This window comes from Salvelinus namaycush, chromosome 8 (genome assembly GCF_016432855.1).
Source record: "Salvelinus namaycush isolate Seneca chromosome 8, SaNama_1.0, whole genome shotgun sequence".
Classification (NCBI taxonomy): domain Eukaryota; kingdom Metazoa; phylum Chordata; class Actinopteri; order Salmoniformes; family Salmonidae; genus Salvelinus; species Salvelinus namaycush.
In genome coordinates, this window is record NC_052314.1 from 470,986 (window position 1) to 491,980 (window position 20,995).

The 20,995-nt window shown below is 42.2% G+C and overlaps 1 protein-coding gene across 1 annotated transcript; it reads left to right on the top strand.

Moving 5' to 3' along the window:
• Positions 1-9,889: 9,889 nt before the first annotated feature.
• Positions 9,890-16,939, top strand: LOC120052259 (NACHT, LRR and PYD domains-containing protein 1 homolog). Its single transcript, XM_038999078.1, has 9 exons — positions 9,890-9,944; positions 10,343-10,407; positions 10,540-10,754; positions 10,941-11,197; positions 11,826-11,960; positions 12,088-12,220; positions 12,322-12,351; positions 13,976-14,258; positions 15,488-16,939. Exons 2-9 carry the CDS (start codon positions 10,400-10,402, stop codon positions 15,492-15,494), a joined length of 1,068 nt encoding a protein of 355 aa, XP_038855006.1. The 5' UTR covers positions 9,890-9,944; positions 10,343-10,399; the 3' UTR covers positions 15,495-16,939.
• Positions 16,940-20,995: the final 4,056 nt, after the last annotated feature.

The following is a 20,995-nucleotide window of genomic DNA, read 5'->3' on the forward strand; positions in this document are numbered from 1 at the left end:
CCTCCTGCAGCAAAGATCCCACACAACATGATGCTGCCACCCCTGTGCTTCACGGTTGGGATGGTGTTTTTTGGCTTGCAAGCCTCCCCCTTTTTCCTCCAAACATAACGATTGTCATTATGTATTTTTTGTTTCATCAGACCAGAGGACATTTCTCCAAAAAGTATGATCTTTGTCCCCATGTGCAGTTGCAAACCATAGGCTGGCTTTTTTTATGGCGGTTTTGGAGCAGTGGCTTCTTCCTTGCCGAGCGGCCTTTCAGATTATGTCGATATAGGACTAGTTTTACTGTGGATATAGATACTTTTGTACCTGTTTCCTCCAGCATCTTCACAAGGTCCTTTGCTGTTGTTTTGGGATTGATTTGCACTTTTCACACCAAAGTACGTTCATCTCTAGGAGACAGAACGTGTCACCTTCCTGAGCGGTATGACGGCTGCGTGGTCCCATGGTGTTTATACTTGCGTACTATTGTTTGTACAGCTGAACGTGCTACCTTCAGGCGTTTGGAAATTCATCCCAAGGATGAACCAGACTTGTGGAGGTCTACAATTCTTTTTCTGAGGTCTTGGCTGATTTCTTTAGATTTTCCCATGATGTCAAGCAAAGAGGGACTGAGTTTGAAGGTAGGGCTTGAAATACATCCACAGGTGCACCTCCATTTGACTCAAATTATGTCAATTAGCCTATCAAAAGCTTCTAAAGCCATGACATAATTTCCTGGAATTTTCCAAGCTGTTTAAAGGCAGTCAATTTAGTGAATGTAAACTTCTGACCCACTGGAATTGTGATACGGTGAATTATAAGTGAAATACTCTGTCTGTTAACAGTTGTTGGAAATATTACTTGTGTCATGCACAAAGTAGATGTCCTAACCGACTTGCCAAAACTATTGTGTGTGTGTGTGTGTGTGTGTGTGTGTGTGTGTGTGTGTGTGTGTGTGTGTGTGTGTGTGTGTGTGTGTGTGTGTGTGTGTGTGTGTGTGTGTGTGTGTGTGTGTGTGTGTGTGTGTGTGTGTGTGTGTGTGTGTGTGTGTGTGTGTGTGTGTGTGTATATATACCAGAAATATATTGGGGATTGGAAATGATGCAGACAATTACATTGATGGAAGCAACCATCTATCTGCAGTATTAAAGCTGAACCCTGATTATTATCAACAGCTGTAACAAGTTGTCCCCTGCAGGAAACCCTCACTGGTCCCATCATTTATAGAAAGATCCATGTCTATACAGTATAAAGTTGTAGTTTGTTTAATCACGCTCAATCGGTCTGCTTTCCCAACACCAGAGACCATGAGTGTTCTATCAAGCCTGGACCTGAGAACACCAGAGACCATGGTGGAGAGTGTTGGATCAAGCCTGGACCTGAGAACACCAGAGACCATGGTGGAGAGAGTTGGATCAAGCCTGGACCTGAGAACACCAGAGACCATGGTGGAGAGAGTTGGATCAAGCCTGGACCTGAGAAAGGTGAGTGTTAACTGATTTACTTGTTTTACTTGTTTAACTTGTTTTCCAATCCAAATATGATTATAGAGTTCGTTATACTTGAGTCCCAGGCAAGGAACACAATAATTATGTATTTGTGACCCGTTTCAGGAAACTTCTGGAACATGTGAACTTTCATGTGCCTTAATAACAAACTTGTATACCATCTGTAAATATGAATACAATTGTTAAATTACGAGCCTTGTTGGTTAAGCTACAGGAAAAGTCAGCAACCTTCCCACTAGCCATGATTGGCTTAGATAATGAGTGGGCTGGATATGCAAAGAGAGGAGTTCAGATTGGTTTGCCATATAGAAGGCTTCTGTCTATTTGAGCTGGTCTGTTGGTAATCCTGTTGAATGCTGCTTTTAAAAAAATGTATTGTGTAGTAGAGTTTCTCTCCACTTTCTGAAGGATCAAGTTTTGAAATCAGTGGAATTAGAGTCTGATAGCTAAAGAGATGGAGAAAACACCTGTCTCTGGATTACATCTTCAAACTAAGGGCAACCGTGGTATGGCATCCGTGACAGAGAGATGCGTCCATCATGCTTGATGATGTGTACGGGTAGGATAGTCTAGCTAACTACATTTTCAGATATTACACATTTCTAATTTTGACAGAAAGTGGTTTAATTTCAAGCTAAAGTGTACTGTTAGCTAGCTAGCTAACGTTACGTGTATGACATTATTATTCGTATCCCAGAACCGTTTGCTTTGTTAGTTAGAGCCTAATGTTAGCTAGCTAACATTGAACCTGGTTGGTTAGCTCCCAGCAGATTCATGCAGGGTAGTAACAACATGATTTGGCACTATGTTCATTGTTGTTAAAAAAAAGAAAAAAGTATTTCAACATTATTTAACCAGGTAAGCTAGTTCTCATTTACAACTGCGACCTGGCCAAGATAAAGCAAAGCAGTGCGACACAAACAACAACACAGAGTTACACATGGAATAAACAAGCGTACAGTCAATAACACAATAGAATAAAAGAAAGTCTATATACAGTGTGTGCAAATGGCGTGAGGAGGTAAGGCAATAAATAGGCTACAGTAGCGAAGTAATTACAATTTAGCAAATTAACACTGGAGTGATAGATGAGCAGATGGTGATGTGCAAGTAGAAATACTGGTGTGCAAAAGAGCAGAAAAGTAAATAAAAACAATATGGGGATGAGGTAGGTAGATTGGGTGGGCTATTTACAGATGGGCTATGTACAGCTGCAGCGATCAGTTAGCTGCTCAGATAGCTGATGTTTAAAATTCTTGAGGGAAATATAGGTCTCCAGCTTCAGCAATTTTTGCAATTAGTTCCAGTCATTGGCAGCAGAGAACTGGAAGGAAAGGCGGCCAAAGGACGTGTTGGCTTTGGGGATGGCCAGTGAAATATACCTGCTAGAGCGCGTGTGGGTGTTGTTATCGTGACCAATGCGGAGCTTTACCTAGCATCGACTTATAGATGACCTGGAGCCAGTGGGTTTGGCGACGAATATGTAGCAAGGGCCAGCCAACTAGAGCATACAGGTCGCAGTGGTGGGTGCTAAAAGGGGCTTTGGTAACAAAACAAATGGCCCTGTGATAGACTGCATCCAGTTTGCTGAGTAAAGTATTGGAAGCTATTTTGGGGGCTTTATCTGTCCTTAGTTCTACATTTTTTGAAAAGGGCATACTTATTTAAGATGGTGAGGAAATTACTTTTAACGAACGACCAGGCATCCTCGACTGACGGGATGAGGTCAATATCCTTCCAGGATACCCGGGCCAGGTCGATTAGAAAGGCCTAATCGCAGAAGTGTTTTAGGGGGCGTTTGACAGTGATGAGGGGTGGTCGTTTGACCGCGGACCTATAGCGGATGCAGGCAATGAGGCAGTGATCGCTGAGATCCTGATTGAAAACAGCAGAGGTGTATTTGGAGGGCAAGTTGGTCAGGATAATATCTATGAGGGTGCCCATGTTTACGGATTTAGGGTTGTACCTGGTGGGTAACTAGCTAACATTAGCTGGCTGGCTCGTTAGCTAATGTTACGTGACGTGTGTGGTCTTACACGTTGTTTACCTAGCTAGGTTAATTGTTACCTAGCTAGCTACATCTCTTAAGCTAAAGTGTACAACACCCGTTGAATATGGCCGGTGTCAGTAAATGTCGGCAAAAAAAAGCCAGCAGAGCTGGTAAGGCTGTTTTCATGTTATCCCTAGGTAAACAAAATTAGACAGAGCGTCAGGTGTGCTCTGAACACTCCAAGAGCGAAACTAAATGGGTGGGGCTAAAGCTTAAGTGGGTGTGAACGATGCTAAATTCACTAAATACCAAAACATTCAAAGGCAATTCTTCTCAAAAGTGAGTTTACAAGTTGATCAACTTTCAAAGCAGAATTATGTTCCCATTGTTCCCAAAGCAGAATTATGTTCCCATTGTTCCCAAAGCAGAATTATGTTCCCATTGTTCCCAAAGCAGTGTATATATACCATTTTGTAGCTCTGAGTCTCTAGTTTTATCCAATGTAAAAAACACAATTAAAAATGTTGCTACATAACACCAAATCCAGGTGGTGAGGCACATTTGGTCAAAACAAGCTTAAAACCTCTACCACTTCTCTCTCCCGGATCCGGGATCGTCCTCATCAAAAAAGCTGACTAGCATAGCCTAGCCTAACGGGACAGGGATATCATATAATATAATTTTCTTGAAATCACAAGTCCAATACAGCAAATGAAAGATAAACATCTTGTGAATCCAGCCATCATTTCTGATTTTTAAAATGTTTTACAGCGAAAACACAATATGTATTTCTATTAGCTAACCACAATAGCCAAGGTATTGAGGTATAAATCATAGTTTTACATTGCAGCTACCATCAAAAATAGCACCAAAGCAGCCAGAATAATTACAGAGAGCAACGTGAAATACATAAATACTCATCATAAAACATTTATGAAAAATACATGGTGTACAGCAAATGAAAGATAAACATCTTGTGAATCCTGCCAATATTTCCGATTTTTTTAAAGTGTTTTTCAGCGAAAACACAATATAGAATTATATTAGCTTACCACAATAGCCAAACACACAAACGCATTTATTCACCGCAAAGGTAGCTTTCGCAAAAACCAGCAATAGATATAAAATTAATCACTAACCTTGAACAAATTTATCAGATGACAGTCTTATAACATCATGTTATACAATACAATTATGTTTTGTTCGAAAATGTGCATATTTATAGCTACAAATCATGGTTATACATTGTGAATACGTAGCATCGATTCACCAGAATCTCCGGAGATATTTTTGACACTCGCCTAATCTGACCAAAGAACTCATCATAAACTTTACATAAAAATACTTGTCGTATGGCAAATGAAAGATACACTGGTTCTTAATGCAACCGCTGTGTTAGATTTTTAAAAATAACTTTACCATAACATACAGCTTGCGTTATTGTGAGACAGTGCTCACCAAAACGGCGGAGAATAGGAGTCAACATTTTACACAGAAATACGAAATAACATCATAAATGTTTTCTTACTTTTGCTGAGCTTCCATCAGAATGTTGTACAAGGAGTCCTTGGTCCAGAATAAATCGTTGTTTGGTTTTAGAATGTCCATTTCTTCTGTCGAATTCGCGCCACAATGCTAGCCAAGGTTGCTAACATTCCCACCCTCTCTTGACGCAAAGAATGGAAAACTCCAAAACTCCCAATAAACGTTGAATAAACTGATAAAACTCGGTTGAAAAAACCTACTTTATGATGTTATTATCTTAACTTCTTCAGGCTGCAAGCCCGACACCGGGCACAATATGACAACAGCCACTTCAAGTGCAGGGCGCGAAATTCAAAATATATTTTTTAGAAATATTTAACTTTCACACATTAACAAGTCCAATACAGCATTTGAAAGATAAACATCTTGTCAATCCAGCCAACATGTCCGATTTTTTAAATGTTTTACAGAGAAAACACCACATATATTTATGTTAGCTCACCACCAAATAAAAAAGAGGACAGACATTTTTCACAGCACAAGTAGGATGAAGTAGCATGCACAAGCCAACCTAACTAACCTAAAACCAACCTAAATAACCTAGAAAAAACTACCTCAGATGACAGTCCTATAACATGTTACACAATAAATCTATGTTTTGTTCAAAAAAATTGCATATTTTAGCTATAAATCAGTTTTACATTACTGCTACCATCAAAGCTACAGTCAGAAATCGCACGGGAGTAGCCAGAGAAAATACAGACACCAACGTCAACTACTAATTACACATCAGAAAACATTTCAGAGAAATATATGGTGGATAGCTAATGAAAGACAAAGATCTTGTGAATAAAGCCAATATTTCAGATTTTTAAAATGTTTTACAGCGAAAACACCACATATATTTATGTTAGCTCACCACCAAATACAAAAGACAGACAGACATTTTTCACAGCAACGGTAGCATGCAAGTAGCATGCACAAAGCTAACCAAACTAACCTAGAACCAACCTAAATAACCTAGAACCAACCTAAATAACCTAGAAAAAACTCCCTCAGATGACAGTCCTATAACATGTTACACAATAAATCTATGTTTTGTTCGAAGAATTTGCATATTTTAGCTATAAATCAGTTTTACATTACTGCTACCATCTTAGCCACCATCATAGCTACAGTCAGAAATCGCACGGCAGTAGCCAGAGAAAATACAGACACCAACGTCAACTACTAATTACACATCAGAAAACATTTCAGAAAAATATATGGTGGATAGCTAATGAAAGAGAAAGATCTTGTGAATACAGACAATATTTCCGATTTCTGAAGTGTTTTACAGCGAAAACACAATATATCGTTATATTAGCTTACTACAATAGCTAACACACAGCAGCATTGATTCTAGTCAAACGCTAGCGATAGCACAGTTCGACAGATATATGAAAAAGCATCCCAAATTGGGTCCTTATCTTTGTTGATTTTCCATCAGAATGTTCTCCAAAGGGTCCTTTGTTCAGAACCGTCTTCATTTGGACCCAGAACGAACGATGTCCCTCTTGAATTAGCATGGCACACTGGCCATGCCGTGCTAACCTCTCCGTCTTGACAAAATTCTTGCGTCGCATCACGTCTAAAGTCCAGAATAAATTTCAATAATATAATTAAAGTATATTGAAAAAACATACTTTAGGATGATATTGTGACATGTATCAAATAAAATCGAAGCCGGAGGTCATATTCACCTATAACGAGGGTTTTCCAGGAGCGCAGTCCAGTTCCTACTTCGCGCCCAGAAAAGAAAAAAAAAGTGCGCACTTCTCACTCCAAGATGTTGTTTTCAGTCCCTGACAGAGATAATCAAGTCATTTCTTCTCTCACTTCCGCATGACACCCAGGGGAAGGCGTGTGACGTGTTTCTACAGTCCTAAGTGCCAAGGCCTTTTATAGAGAGTATCTTGGAGAGACATAGCTTCTTGGAAATTTCACTTCCGGATAGAAAATGGGCTGTAAAAAGAGTTATGTTTCACTTAGAGAAATAATTAAACCTGTTTTAGAAACTAGACAGTGTTTTCTATCCAATTGTAATAATAATATGCATATTGTACGAGCAAGAATTGAGTACGAGGCCGTTTGAAATGGCCACCTCTTTCCAGGTTACTCACTGCTGATACTCAATGCTAATATTTGAGCCATAAGAGGATATGTATCAAATAAAATCAGAGCCGGAGATATTCGCCGTGTAAACCGAATGCTTTTCAGAATACAATGTCGAGCTCCCCCGCGCGCCTTCGAAGACAAAGAAAATTCCGGACCTGTCACTCCAAAAGCTCTTGTTCGGCCTCAGATCAAGCTAGACACCCCATTCCACCTTCCACTGCCTGTTGACAGTGTTTTCTATCCATTAGTAATAATAATATGCATATTGTATGATCTAGAAAAGAGTACGAGGCCGTTTCATTTGGGCACGATTTTATCCCAAAGTGAAAACAGCGCCCCCGTATTGACAAGAAGTTGTTAAGCTTTCATTCTAGAAACTAGGGAACCAGAAATCAGGCCCCTAACGTCTACAAACCATGGACAAGAACAATGTTGTTTCCTGCTTCCACAAACATGAATTAATATAACAATGTAATTGTATCCTTAATACTTTTCACGTCAGATTATGGTATGCTAATGAGTGGATAAATCATGTATGACTTCATTATCCACACCACATTCTAAGCCTGTTGCTCACTTATATTAATTTTTATTACAAGTCTAAGTCAAACGACTAAAACAATGAATCGAGTTAATGGCATTAGTTCAATTTTAGAATTTGTTCAAATTTGTCCCCAAAAATTGTCCAATTTTAAAAAGCAGTGCATTGAGTTATAAGCATACAATGCTTTGATTGTAAGGGAAAAAAACACATCAGGCTACTAGTCCACTACCACATATCTACAACACAAAATCCATGTGTATGTGTGTGTATGTGTGTGTGTGTATGTGTGTGTATACGGTGTGTATGGTGTGTATGGTGTGTGTATAGTGTGTATAGTGTGTGTAGTGTGTGTGTTGTGTTTGGTGTGTATGTGTGTGTGTGGTGTGTGTGTGTGTGTGGTGTGTATGTGTGTGTATGTGTGTGTATGTGTGTGTATGGTATGTGAGTGTATGTGAGTGTATGTGAGTGTATGTGAGTGTATGTGAGTGTATGTGAGTGTGTGTGAGTGTGTGTGTGTGTGTGTGTGTGTATGGTGTGTGTGTGTGTGTGTGTGTATGTGTGTGTATGGTGTGTATGTGTGTGTGTGTGTTATCATGTTTGTGTGTACATTGCATTCGGAAAGTATTCAGACCTCTTTACTTCTTCCACATTTTGTTACGTTACAGCCTTATTCTAAAATGGATTAAATTTAAAAAATCAATCTACACACAATACTCTATAACGACAAACCGAAAACAAGTTTTTAGAAATGTTAGCAAAATTAGAAAAATTAATACCTTATTTACGTAAGTATTCAGACTTTTTGCTATAAGACTCGAAATTGAGCTCAGGTACATCCTGTTTTCATTGATCATCTTTGAGATGTTTCTACAACTTAATTGGAGTCCACCTGTGGTATGTTTGGAAAGGCACACACCTGTCTATATAAGGTCCCACAGTTGACAGTGCATGTTAGAGCAAAAACCAAGCTATGAGGTTCGAAGGAATTGTCCATAGAGCTCCGAAACAGGATTGTGACTCTTCCTAGAGCTGGCCGCCCGGCCAAACTGACCAATGGGGGAGAAGGGCCTTGGTCAGGAAGTTGACCAAGAACCCAATGGTCACTATGACAGAGCTCTAGAGTTCCTCTGTGGAGATTCCAGAACCTTCCAGAAGGACAACCTTCTCTGCAGCACTCCACTAATCAGCCACTCCTCAGTAAAAGGCACCTGACAGCCCACTTGGAGTTTGCCAAAAGGCACCTAAAGGACTCTCAGACCATGAGAAACAAGATTCTCTGGTCTGATGAAACCAAGCTTGAACTATTTGGTCTGGAGGAAACCAGGCACAGCTCATCACCTGGTCAATACCATCCCTACGGTGAAGCATGGTGGTGGCATGCTGCGGGGATTTTTACAGCAGCAGGGACTAGGAGACTAGTCATGATCGAGGGGAAGAATGAACGGAGCAAAGTACAGAGAGATCCTTGATGAAAACCTGCTCCAGAGCGCGCAGGACCTCAGACTGGGGCGAAGGATCACCTTCCAACAGGACAACGACCATAAACTATGAAACAACACATATGGAATCATGTAGGAAGCAAAAAAAGTGTTAAACAAATCAAAATATATTTCATATTTGAGATTCTTCAAATAGCCACCCTTTGCCATGATTACAGCTTTGCACACTCCTGGCATTCTTTCAACCACCCCAACCAATGCCAACAGTGTGCAAAGCTGTCATCAAGGCAAAGGGTGGCTATTTGAAGAATCTCAAACATAAAATACATTTCGTTTTGTTTAACACTTTTTTGGTTACTACATGAATCCATGTGTTATTTCATGGTTTTGATGTCTTCACTATTATTCTACAAAAAAAAGAAAAAAGCCTTGAATGAGTAGGTGTTCAAACCCTTTTGACCGGTAGTGTATATATATATATATATATATATAGAGAGAGAGAGAGAGAGAGAGAGGGAAAAGGAATGACAGACTACTGATGGCAGTAGGGATGCTGCTACCCCCTGAAAATCAGAAGATTTTTTTTATTTTTTTTAATAAAATATATATATATCTTTTTTCCTTTTCCCTCTCAAACATACAATTTTTAATTCCGCATCAATAATAGTAATTTAACAGCTTTTACAGTCAGTTATTAGTAACTGAAATAAGCAATTTCATAAATGCGTCTGGTTACTTGACAGTCTAATTACTTGTATTTAAATATCTGTTTTATAGAACAGCTACTTTTGACATCAGGGATTCCTCAGAGCTGTAAGACTTGTGACCATGTTGAGGTAAGTCATAATGTCAATTCTTACTTTTACATGCCTGCAGGAGTCAGGTACAGTCTCAAAGCCAGGTGTGTACTGACCAACCATTCATACTGGGATATAGACAGTCCTGTGTTCTGCTTGTAGGCATGCAGGATTTTAGATGTTGTCATATTTTGTCATTAGACAGTTTAATTGATAAATTAAATCACCAGCATTCCATGTAACATTGAATAAATACATTAGATTAGTTACTTTGGTTAATGGGCCAGTTTCCCAGACACAGATTAGGTCTTGTCCTGGACCTTAAAGAACTTTCTATTGAAACTCCCATTGAGCATGCTTTTAGTCCAGCACTAGACTCAATCTGTGTTCAGGAAACAGGCCCCATATGTATTACTGACATGCTTGTCCTTGTTCAGGACTCCACACACTGGCTTCAGATTGAACCCTTGACTTCCACTGTCCAGGGAGTGACAATGTTCAGGTAAAATAACTACTTTTAACATTTCATTCCACGTGCTAGTGTATTTCCCCACTACCTTTGGGAATAGTCTTCTAATCCAACCTCTCCATTTGACCATTGACCCTCTCTACCATATATTGTTGTTGCCCTCAGGCACAGGACACCCAAAGGGAGTTATGAGTGCACAGTGTCTGGTCTCCGCTGGCTGTGTGAGAGAGATGTCATTCTGAAGTATCACTTCAGGAACTGGGAACCCTACAGTCAACTTCTGAAAGACATGCAGTACACACAAGGTGGTCCATTGCTGGACATCACTATGGAGTTAGGTGAACTGGAGGAAGTTCATCTGCCACACTGTGTCTGTTTAGGTAAAACCATATAGAAATAGTATTCAGAAAGACATTTCCATGTAACTGAGTTTCACTTCCTGAGTTAATGAATTAACTATTCTGGGAGTTTGAGTTTACTGTGATCTGGTACTGCATATTCTTTGTGTTTTAGTTGGATGAAGAAGACAATATTTGTCTTTCTCTCCTTTTTATTGTGTTGTTCAGGGACCAACCCTTCCCTGAGGAATGAGATGAAGATTCTTCATGTAGAGGAACATGGAGTGTCTTTAGAGGAAGTGCATGAGGTCACCAGATTCCATGCTAAGATTCTCCATCCCAAGTTCTCAGCTATCTCTCTGATACTGAGATTACTGTCTTGGAACGTAGATGTCCACTGTGACGTGGTCCTCTATTTGGCAGTAAAAAGGTCAACAGTAATTTCAAGGCTGTACCTGCTCCTCAGAAACTCCAGTCAGAAAGAGGTGAGGCACTATCATTGAAGTGACAACAGTATGTTGAAACTTACTGAAGAAAAGCTGATAGTTTGCTGAAAATCTCTAGATTAGAAAGACAACATGCAGCTCTGTGAGAAATCTATTTCTGTCTCATTCATTTGAAGAGCCAGTAGATGGCACTCTTCCCTCTGGTCGGAGGAGAACCCAATGCCCCGGGGCAGTGAAGGGGACATTTCCCTGTGTAGGGTGCATCTTTCAGATGGGACGATAAACGGGTGTCCTCTCCATGGTCACTAAAGATCCCATGGCCCTTCTCGTAAGAGTAGGGATGTAAACCCCGGTGTCCTCACTAAATTCCCAATCTGGCCCTCATACCATCATGGCTACCTAATCATCCCCAGCGTCCAATTGGCTCATTTATCCCCCCTCCTCTCCCCTGTAACTCTTCCCCAGGTCGTTGCTGTAAAAGAGAATCTCTTCTCAGTCAACTTACCTGGTACACCTTTAACATAATATCCTGGTAAAATAGGGATAGTAAAACAGTAGTGTACACATTTTTTGTTGTTGACAAAAATGGATTGCTCAGTGAGCTGCATGTTGTGTCAATTATGAGACTACATTGTTCTGACTGACTACTACATTGCTCATTTTGTAGGCTGTTCAGGAACGGGAGAAAAATCAGCTGTCCCAAGGATATTCAGAATTGGTCCTGTCAAGTCCAAATGGGTCCTTAAAGCTGAACAGTTGGTTTGCACTCAAAAATCCCCACTCCACTTCCATCAATCCAGAGGTGTAGTTTTATCAGTCTAAGGACATGAATCTGTCATATTGTATATGAATAACTGGAATATCATTCTATTTCACTATTTCTCTCTCTGTCTGATGTCTCAATCGTTGCACCATATGGCCTCCTACAGAAGATTCAGCTGTTACCTGCAGACACCACACCAAGCTGTTGTAAGATGATCATGAGAAACACAGGGGTTGACATTGAGATGGAGTTAATCGGGGATGATGAGAGGACAGTATGGAAATCAGTGGTATCAAAAGGTAAGAAATACTATACATGAACAGTATGTCAATCATAAATGTCCTTTTCTAACAGATGCTATTCACATGTTTTATGATATTTTCTATTGCTTGTCTTTCAGACGAATACAGCAAAGACTCTCATCCAACATGTAAGTTTGTTTTTGTGGACAAGGTTTATAAAACGGGCTATAGAGCCAACATATCTTCAAGTTGTGATGAAGAACACTGATGAAGGTCTTCGTGAGTCATGTTCAGTGGGGTGATTCTTCATGAGTCATGTTCAGTGGGGTGATGAAGGTCTTCATGAGTCATGTTCAGTGGGGTGATGAAGGTCTTCATGAGTCGTGTTCAGTGGGGTGATGAAGGTCTTCATGAGTCGTGTTCAGTGGAGTGATGAAGGTCTTCATGAGTCGTGTTCAGTGGGGTGATGAAGGTCTTCATGAGTCGTGTTCAGTGGGGTGATGAAGGTCTTCATGAGTCGTGTTCAGTGGGGTGATGAAGGTCTTCATGAGTCGTGTTCAGTGGGGTGATGAAGGTCTTCATGAGTCGTGTTCAGTGGGGTGATGAAGGTCTTCATGAGTCATGTTCAGTGGGGTGATGAAGGTCTTCATGAGTCGTGTTCAGTGGGGTGATGAAGGTCTTCATGAGTCGTGTTCAGTGGGGTGATGAAGGCTTCTGAGTCATGTTCAGTGGAGTGTAATGATATAGAACATTCAGACAGAAATTCAGAGCCTTGCAAAAGTATCTGCATCACATGTTATTGTGTTACAAAGTGGGATTAAAAGGGATTTCATTGTAATTTCCTGTCAACATTCTACACAAAATACTCTGTAATGTCAAAGAATATATATTTTAGATTGATAGGTAAGTCTCAAAGAGCTTTACAGCTGGGAGTCTTCTTGGGTAAGTCTCTAAGAGTCATTACAGCTGGTAGTCTTCTTGGGTAAGTCTCTAAGAGCGTTCCAGCTGGGAGTCTTCTTGGGTAAGTCTCTAAGAGTCATTACAGCTGGTAGTCTTCTTGGGTAAGTCTCTAAGAGCTTTACAGCTGGGAGTCTTCTTGGGTAAGTCTCTAAGAGTCATTACAGCTGGGAGTCTTCTTGGGTAAGTCTCTAAGAGCTTTACAGCTGGGAGTCTTCTTGGGTAAGTCTCTAAGAGCTTTACAGCTGGTAGTCTTCTTGGGTAAGTCTCTAAGAGCTTTACACACCTGGATTGTACAATATTAGCCCATTATCATTTTCATATATCTTCAAGCTCTGTCAAGATGTTGGGGATCATGGCTAGACAGCCCTTTTAAAGTCTTACCATAGAGTTACAAGCAGATTTAAGTAAGAACTGTAACTTGGCCACTCAGGAACATTCCTTCTTGGTAAGCAACTCCAGTGTAGATTTGGCCTTGTGTTGTAGGTTATTGTTCTGCTGAAAGGTGAATTACTCTCCCAGTGTCTGGTGTAAAGCAGACTGAAGCAGGTTTTCCTCTAGGATTTTGTCTGTTCTTAGTTCCATTCCCTTTATTTTCATCCTGAAAACTCTACGGTATTTGCTGATGACAAGCATACCCATACCATGATGCAGCCACCACCATGCTTGAAAATAAGGAGGCAGTTACTCAGTGATGTGTTGTGTTGGATTTGCCCCAAACATAAGACTTTGTGTTTTTTACAATATTACTTTATTACCTTGTTGCATATAAGATGCATGTTTTGGAATATTTGGAATATTTATTCTGTATATTTGTTTTATTTTCACTCTGTCATTTAATTCACCCCCCTTCAGCATTAACACTCTCTGGGATTCCTGCTGAGGAGTTTCTGAAGAAACACAGGGCTGTACTCATTCAGGGAGTCAAAAACCCAATGCCGATAGCAGATGTTCTGTCATCAAAGGACATGATTGGTGATGAAGAGTACTCCAGAATAACAGCTGAAACAACTGAACAGGAGCGAATGAGAGAACTACTGAATGCAGTCCTCCCTAAAGGACCAGAAGTGATGGGAGCTTGTCTCAAAGCTCTCAGTGAACATGAACACCATCTTGTTAAGTACTTGAGTGAATCTAGGTAAGACCGTTTTCTTTTCTCCCTCCCTTGAATATGTGGAATGATTAAATATAGGTCAAATGAAAACATAGCTACCCAGATCAAAGAGAAAGTCTTTTTCAGAATGGAAGCATGTTTTTTTGTGTTGCTGCCTGTAATAAATGTATCTTATTATAGTTCTATCATAGGACCATCATCACATCATTATCTCAGGTGTATCATAGGACCATCATCACATCATTATCTCAGGTGTATCATAGGACCATCATCACATCATTATCTCAGGTGTATCATAGGACCATCATCACATCATTATCTCAGGTGTATCATAGGACCATCATCACATCATTATCTCAGGTGTATCATAGGACCATCATCACATCATTATCTCAGGTGTATCATAGGACCATCATCACATCATTATCTCAGGTGTATCATAGGACCATCATCACATCATTATCTCAGGTGTATCATAGGACCATCATCACATCATTATCTCAGGTGTATTATAGGACCATCATCACATCATTATCTCAGGTGTATCATAGGACCATCATCACATCATTATCTCAGGTGTATCATAGGACCATCATCACATCATTATCTCAGGTGTATCATAGGACCATCATCACATCATTATCTCAGGTGTATTATAGGAACCATCATCACATCGTTATCTCAGGTGTATCATAGGACCATCATCACATCATTATCTCAGGTGTATTATAGGACCATCATCACATCATTATCTCAGGTGTATTATAGGACCATCATCACATCATTATCTCAGGTGTATCATAGGACCATCATCACATCATTATCTCAGGTGTATCATAGGACCATCATCACATCATTATCTCAGGTGTATCATAGGACCATCATCACATCATTATCTCAGGTGTATCATAGGACCATCATCACATCATTATCTCAGGTGTATCATAGGACCATCATCACATCATTATCTCAGGTGTATCATAGGACCATCATCACATCATTATCTCAGGTGTATCATAGGACCATCATCTCAGGTGTATCATAGGACCATCATCACATCATTATCTCAGGTGTATCATAGGACCATCATCACATCATTATTTCAGGTGTATCATAGGTCCATCATCACATCATTATCTCAGGTGTATCATAGGACCATCATCACATCATTATCTCAGGTGTATCTCACTCCTCATTCTTCTCTGTACTTTCTGATTTCTCTCTTCCCTTCTCCTCCATCCTCTGTCTTGTAGCACCTAATCTGAAGATGCTGAGGCCTGTCTCCTAGTCTGTGGACAAAGACACTTCTTCACCTAATCTGAAGATGCTGAGGCCTGTCTCCTAGTCTGTGGACAAAGACACTTATCCACCTAATCTGAAGATGCTGAGGCCTGTCTCCTAGTCTGTGGACAAAGACACTTCTTCACCTAATCTGAAGATGCTGAGGCCTGTCTCCTAGTGTGTGGACAAAGACACTTAAATGATTGTAAGGGAAATTGTTTGCTATTCTTTTAACAAATGTCTGTATTTTATTCATGTGCTGTTCTATAAACCAATGTGTGTTCATCAAGTGGCTGACTGTACAAATCCTCACTATCAGTAGCTGTAATTTGGCAGCAAGCCCAGATGATGTTTTGAGAACGAGATATCTCAGTTTCAAGGTCTCAGCTTAGAGAGAAGAAGACTGGTGAGGTGTTGGTCTGTCAAATGCTATGAACCAGTATTGGTCGGTCACATGAATGGAACAAAACGGTAATGATGAATTAATTATGTTAAATCATGCAAATATTACTTGTCTGTGTATCGCCGTATATAAGACAACTGCTGGGTCTGACCAGGGAGAGCTCCTGATTGACGTGTGTACTATGGTACATTGAGTTGGGTCTGCCCAGGGAGAGATCCTGATTGACATGTGTACTATGGTACATTGAGTTGGGTCTGACCAGGGAGAGATCCTGATTGACATGTGTACTATGGTACATTGAGTTGGGTCTGACCAGGGAGAGATCCTGATTGGTTGGAACCTCTCCAGCTCGCTGACAATAAACAACGATTCATTTCAGATTGACTTCGAGTGTCTCTGTGTGGAAGAATTTCCACGACATGATTTTTGAAAACAAAATTAAGGGAATGAATTGGAATTATCTCTTGTTTATACAGATGGGGAAGCTGATAGTCAGGCTAGTCAAAGATACACACCACGTTGACGTCTTGACCAAAGACCTTCCATAGATTCTTTAGGGGATTACAACTCACTCTGTCTGAAGGAAGTGAGGAAATGGACTCACTAAAGGGGATAGCTGAGAAGGCAGAGAAGCCACGAGTCATCATCGACATGGTGTTGAGAAAAGGAACTGAGTCATGTTCCAGGACGATCAACCTTCTTGGGGAGCTGGACCCTTATCTTTGGACAGAGCCTCAGGTCAACAGTTGTAGTCAACCCCTGGGTGTGAGGAGACCAGGCAGAATAGACAGGCAGGATGGTTCAACATGTCCTTGTTGTCTTTTGCTTTAATTCAGGGTCACAAAAAATGTACAGAAAATGTCAAACAAACATCCTTCTATAATAACAATACACTTACTGAAGGACCAACCACACAGCCTCTCTCCTTCTGCAGCCTCCTGGAAGTGTGGATCTTCTAGCAGGAGGGTCAGTTAGGGGTCCAGATAGGTACCTAGTGGAGGACTATCTAGCAGGAGGGTCAGTTAGTCCTACGCTAGGTACCTAGCTGGACCCCTATCTAGCAGGAGGGTCTGTCAATCCTCCACTAGGTACCTAGCTGAACCCCTATCTAGCAGGAGGGTCAGTCAGTCCTCCACTAGGTACCTAGCTGGACCCCCATCTAGCAGGAGGGTCAGTCAGTCCTCCACTAGGTCCCTAGCTGGACCCCTATCTAGCAGGAGGGTCAGTTAGTCCTCCACTAGGTCCCTATCTGGACCCCTATCTAGCAGGAGGGTCAGTCAGTCCTCCACTAGGTCCCTATCCGGACCCCTATCTAGCAGGAGGGTCAGTTAGTCCTCCACTAGGTCCCTATCTGGACCCCTATCTAGCAGGAGGGTCAGTCAGTCCTCCACTAGGTCCCTATCTGGACCCCTATCTAGCAGGAGGGTTAGTCAGTCCTCCACTAGGTCCCTAGCTGGACCCCTATCTAGCAGGAGGGTCAGTCAGTCCTCCACTAGGTACCTAGCTGGACCCCTATCTAGCAGGAGGGTCAGTCAGTCCTCCACTAGGTCCCTAGCTGGACCCCTATCTAGCAGGAGGGTCAGTCAGTCCTCCACTAGGTACCTAGCTGGACCTCTATCTAGCAGGAGGGTCAGTCAGTCCTACACTAGGTACCTAGCTGGACCCCTTTCTAGCAGGAGGGTCAGTCAGTCCTCCACTAGGTACCTATCTGGACCCCTATCTAGCAGGAGGGTTAGTCAGTCCTCCACTAGGTCCCTAGCTGGACCCCTATCTAGCAGGAGGGTCAGTTAGTCCTCCACTAGGTACCTAGCTGGACCCCTATCTAGCAGGAGGGTCAGTCAGTCCTCCACTAGGTCCTTAGCTGGACCCCTATCTAGCAGGAGGGTCAGTCAGTCCTCCACTAGGTCCCTAGCTGGACCCCTATCTAGCAGGAGGGTCAGTCAGTCCTCCACTAGGTCCCTAGCTGGACCCCTATCTAGCAGGAGGGTCAGTTAGTCCTCCACTAGGTCCCTAGCTGGACCCCTATCTAGCAGGAGGGTCAGTCAGTCCTCCACTAGGTCCCTAGCTGGACCCCTATGTAGCAGGAGGGTCAGTCAGTCCTCCACTAGGTACCTATCTGGAGCCCTATCTAGCAGGAGGGTCAGTCAGTCCTCCACTAGGTCCCTAGCTGGACCCCTATCTAGCAGGAGGGCCAGTTAGTCCTCCACTAGGTCCCTATCTGGACCCCTATCTAGCAGGAGGGTCAGTCAGTCCTCCACTAGGTCCCTATCTGGACCCCTATCTAGCAGGAGGGTCAGTTAGTCCTCCACTAGGTCCCTATCTGGACCCCTATCTAGCAGGAGGGTCAGTCAGTCCTCCACTAGGTACCTATCTGGACCCCTATCTAGCAGGAGGGTCAGTCAGTCCTCCACTAGGTCCCTAGCTGGACCCCTATCTAGCAGGAGGGTCAGTTAGTCCTCCACTAGGTCCCTATCTGGACCCCTATCTAGCAGGAGGGTCAGTCAGTCCTCCACTAGGTCCCTAGCTGGACCCCTATCTAGCAGGAGGGTCAGTCAGTCCTCCACTAGGTACCTATCTGGACCCCTATCTAGCAGGAGGGTCAGTCAGTCCTCCACTAGGTACCTATCTGGACCCCTATCTAGCAGGAGGGTCAGTCAGTCCTACACTAGGTCCCTATCTGGACCCCTATCTAGCAGGAGGATCAGTCAGTCCTCCACTAGGTACCTAGCTGGACCCCTATCTAGCAGGAGGGTCAGTCAGTCCTCCACTAGGTACCTAGCTGGACCCCTATCTAGCAGGAGGGTCAGTCAGTCCTCCACTAGGTACCTAGCTGGACCCCTATCTAGCAGGAGGGTCAGTCCTCCACTAGGTACCTAGCTGGACCCCTATCCAGCAGGAGGGTCAGTTAGTCCTACACTAGGTACCTATCTGGACCCCTATCTAGCAGGAGGGTCAGTCAGTCCTCCACTAGGTACCTATGACTTGAAAATGGCTGAAGGACAATCAGCCCCCATCTATACACAATGTTTTACCAACTGTATTTTAATGTATTTTGTTATGTTTATCTACCTGCCCAGGGACTACAGTTGAAAACTAGCAAGCTGGCTAAATCTGGCACATTTACAGAAATGTTGATTGATGTGCACAATCCCTGTCAAATACATGTAGTACATTTAAGGTGTCAAAACCGGCCCACCTGTGGGGAAGAGGTCTGGCTATCTGTCAGCCATTTGCCAAGCTGATCCGAGCCTTTGGATCCTTGACCAGGAGAGTCATGACAGTTCCCCTCTGGTGGGTTCGACCTTGGAAGGATTCTGCAAGTTGCAAAACTGCCATAAAAATGACCATGGGATGTCCTGGTTGCAAGAGCCTTTTGTTGACACTGAATAACAGGAGAGAGATTTTTTAAATTTAAGGTGTCAAAACAGGCCCAACTTCCCCCATCTCCTCTCTTGTGGGGTCTGACTATCTGTCAGCCATTTTCCAAGCTGATCTGAGGCCTTGGATCCTCAGCCAGGAGAGTCATGACAATATGAATCTGTAATATCGTTCTATTTCACTATTTCTCTCTTTGTCTGTTGTCTCAATCGTTGCACCATATGGCCTTCTACAGAAGATTCAGCTGTTACCTGCAGACACCACACCAAGCTGTTGTCAGATGATTATGGGAAACACAGGGGTTGACATTGAGATGGAGTTAATCGGGGATGATGAGAGGATAGCGTGGAGAGAGATGCTACGAACAGGTAGGAGAATATGTCAATCATAACTGTTATTTTCTGACAGATGCTATTTAGAGTGATAAAACCTATTTTTGTTTCTTTCAGATGAATACATCACTGAATCCCATTCAACTAGTAAGTAAACATGAGAGATACAAACCAATGACTTGAGGGCCAGTCAACATGGTTTACTGTAGGACCCAGACTAGTCCTGATTATAAAAGACTGTCTTCAAGAACAATGACATCTCCTCCAGGACTTGATGTAGATTAGCCTGGTTCTGAATGACCCAATGACATTTCCTCCAGGACTTGATGTAGATTAGCCTGGTTCTGAATGCCCCAATGAGATCTCCTCCAGGACCTGATGTAGATCAGCCTGGTTCTGAATGCCCCAATGACATTTCCTCCAGGACTTGATGTAGATTAGCCTGGTTCTGAATGCCCCAATGAGATCTCCTCCAGGACTTGATGTAGATTAGCCTGGTTCTGAATGCCCCAATGAGATCTCCTCCAGGACTTGATGTAGATCAGCCTGGTTCTGAATGCCCCAATGACATTTCCTCCAGGACTTGATGTATATTAGCCTGGTTCTGAATGACCCAATGACATCTCCTCCAGGACTTGATGTATATTAGCCTGGTTCTGAATGACCCAATGACATCTCCTCCAGGACTTGATGTATATTAGCCTGGTTCTGAATGACCCAATGACATCTCCTCCAGGACTTGATGTATATTAGCCTGGTTCTGAATGACCCAATGACATCTCCTCCAGGACTTGATGTAGATTAGCCTGGTTCTGAATGCCCCAATGACATCTCCTCCAGGACTTGATGTATATTAGCCTGGTTCTGAATTCCCCAATGACATCTCCTCCAGGACTTGATGTATATTAGCCTGGTTCTGAATGACCCAGACTGTTTTTCTACATCTGTGAAACCGAATATGAATGAAATTGTAGGGGTGTGATGTGTTCATTGATGTAGGTCGTTATTGTTTGAGAATAGGTTCTCAATGCAAAGATTCAATAATAAAATGTAGACTTTTATTGTAGGTCACTTTGAAAGAAGTCTGTTCCTAAATGACTGAAATGTAAATGTACAAATGTAGTAATTTTGTAACCTGACTCTCTCAGGTGCTGTGTCGGGGGCAGGAGGTCCAGCTGTGAGCAGTCTGACTGGTTCTACAGAGCAGCAGCTGCGTTCTGTACGGACAGAGTTTGTGAAACGAGTGTCAAGACCTGTCCTAGATGTTCTGCTGGACAGACTCCTGCAACACACAGTCATCAACCAGGAGGAAATGGAGTCAGTGAAGGTGATAGCTGAGAGGGCAGAGAAGGCACGTGACATCATCG

Coding starts and splice junctions, on each gene's coding strand:
- LOC120052259 (XM_038999078.1), top strand. Junction 11,961..12,087: donor CCACTTCCATCAATCCAGAG/GTGTAGTTTTAT, acceptor GGCCTCCTACAG/AAGATTCAGCTGTTACCTGC. Junction 12,352..13,975: donor CAAAGACTCTCATCCAACAT/GTAAGTTTGTTT, acceptor ACCCCCCTTCAG/CATTAACACTCTCTGGGATT.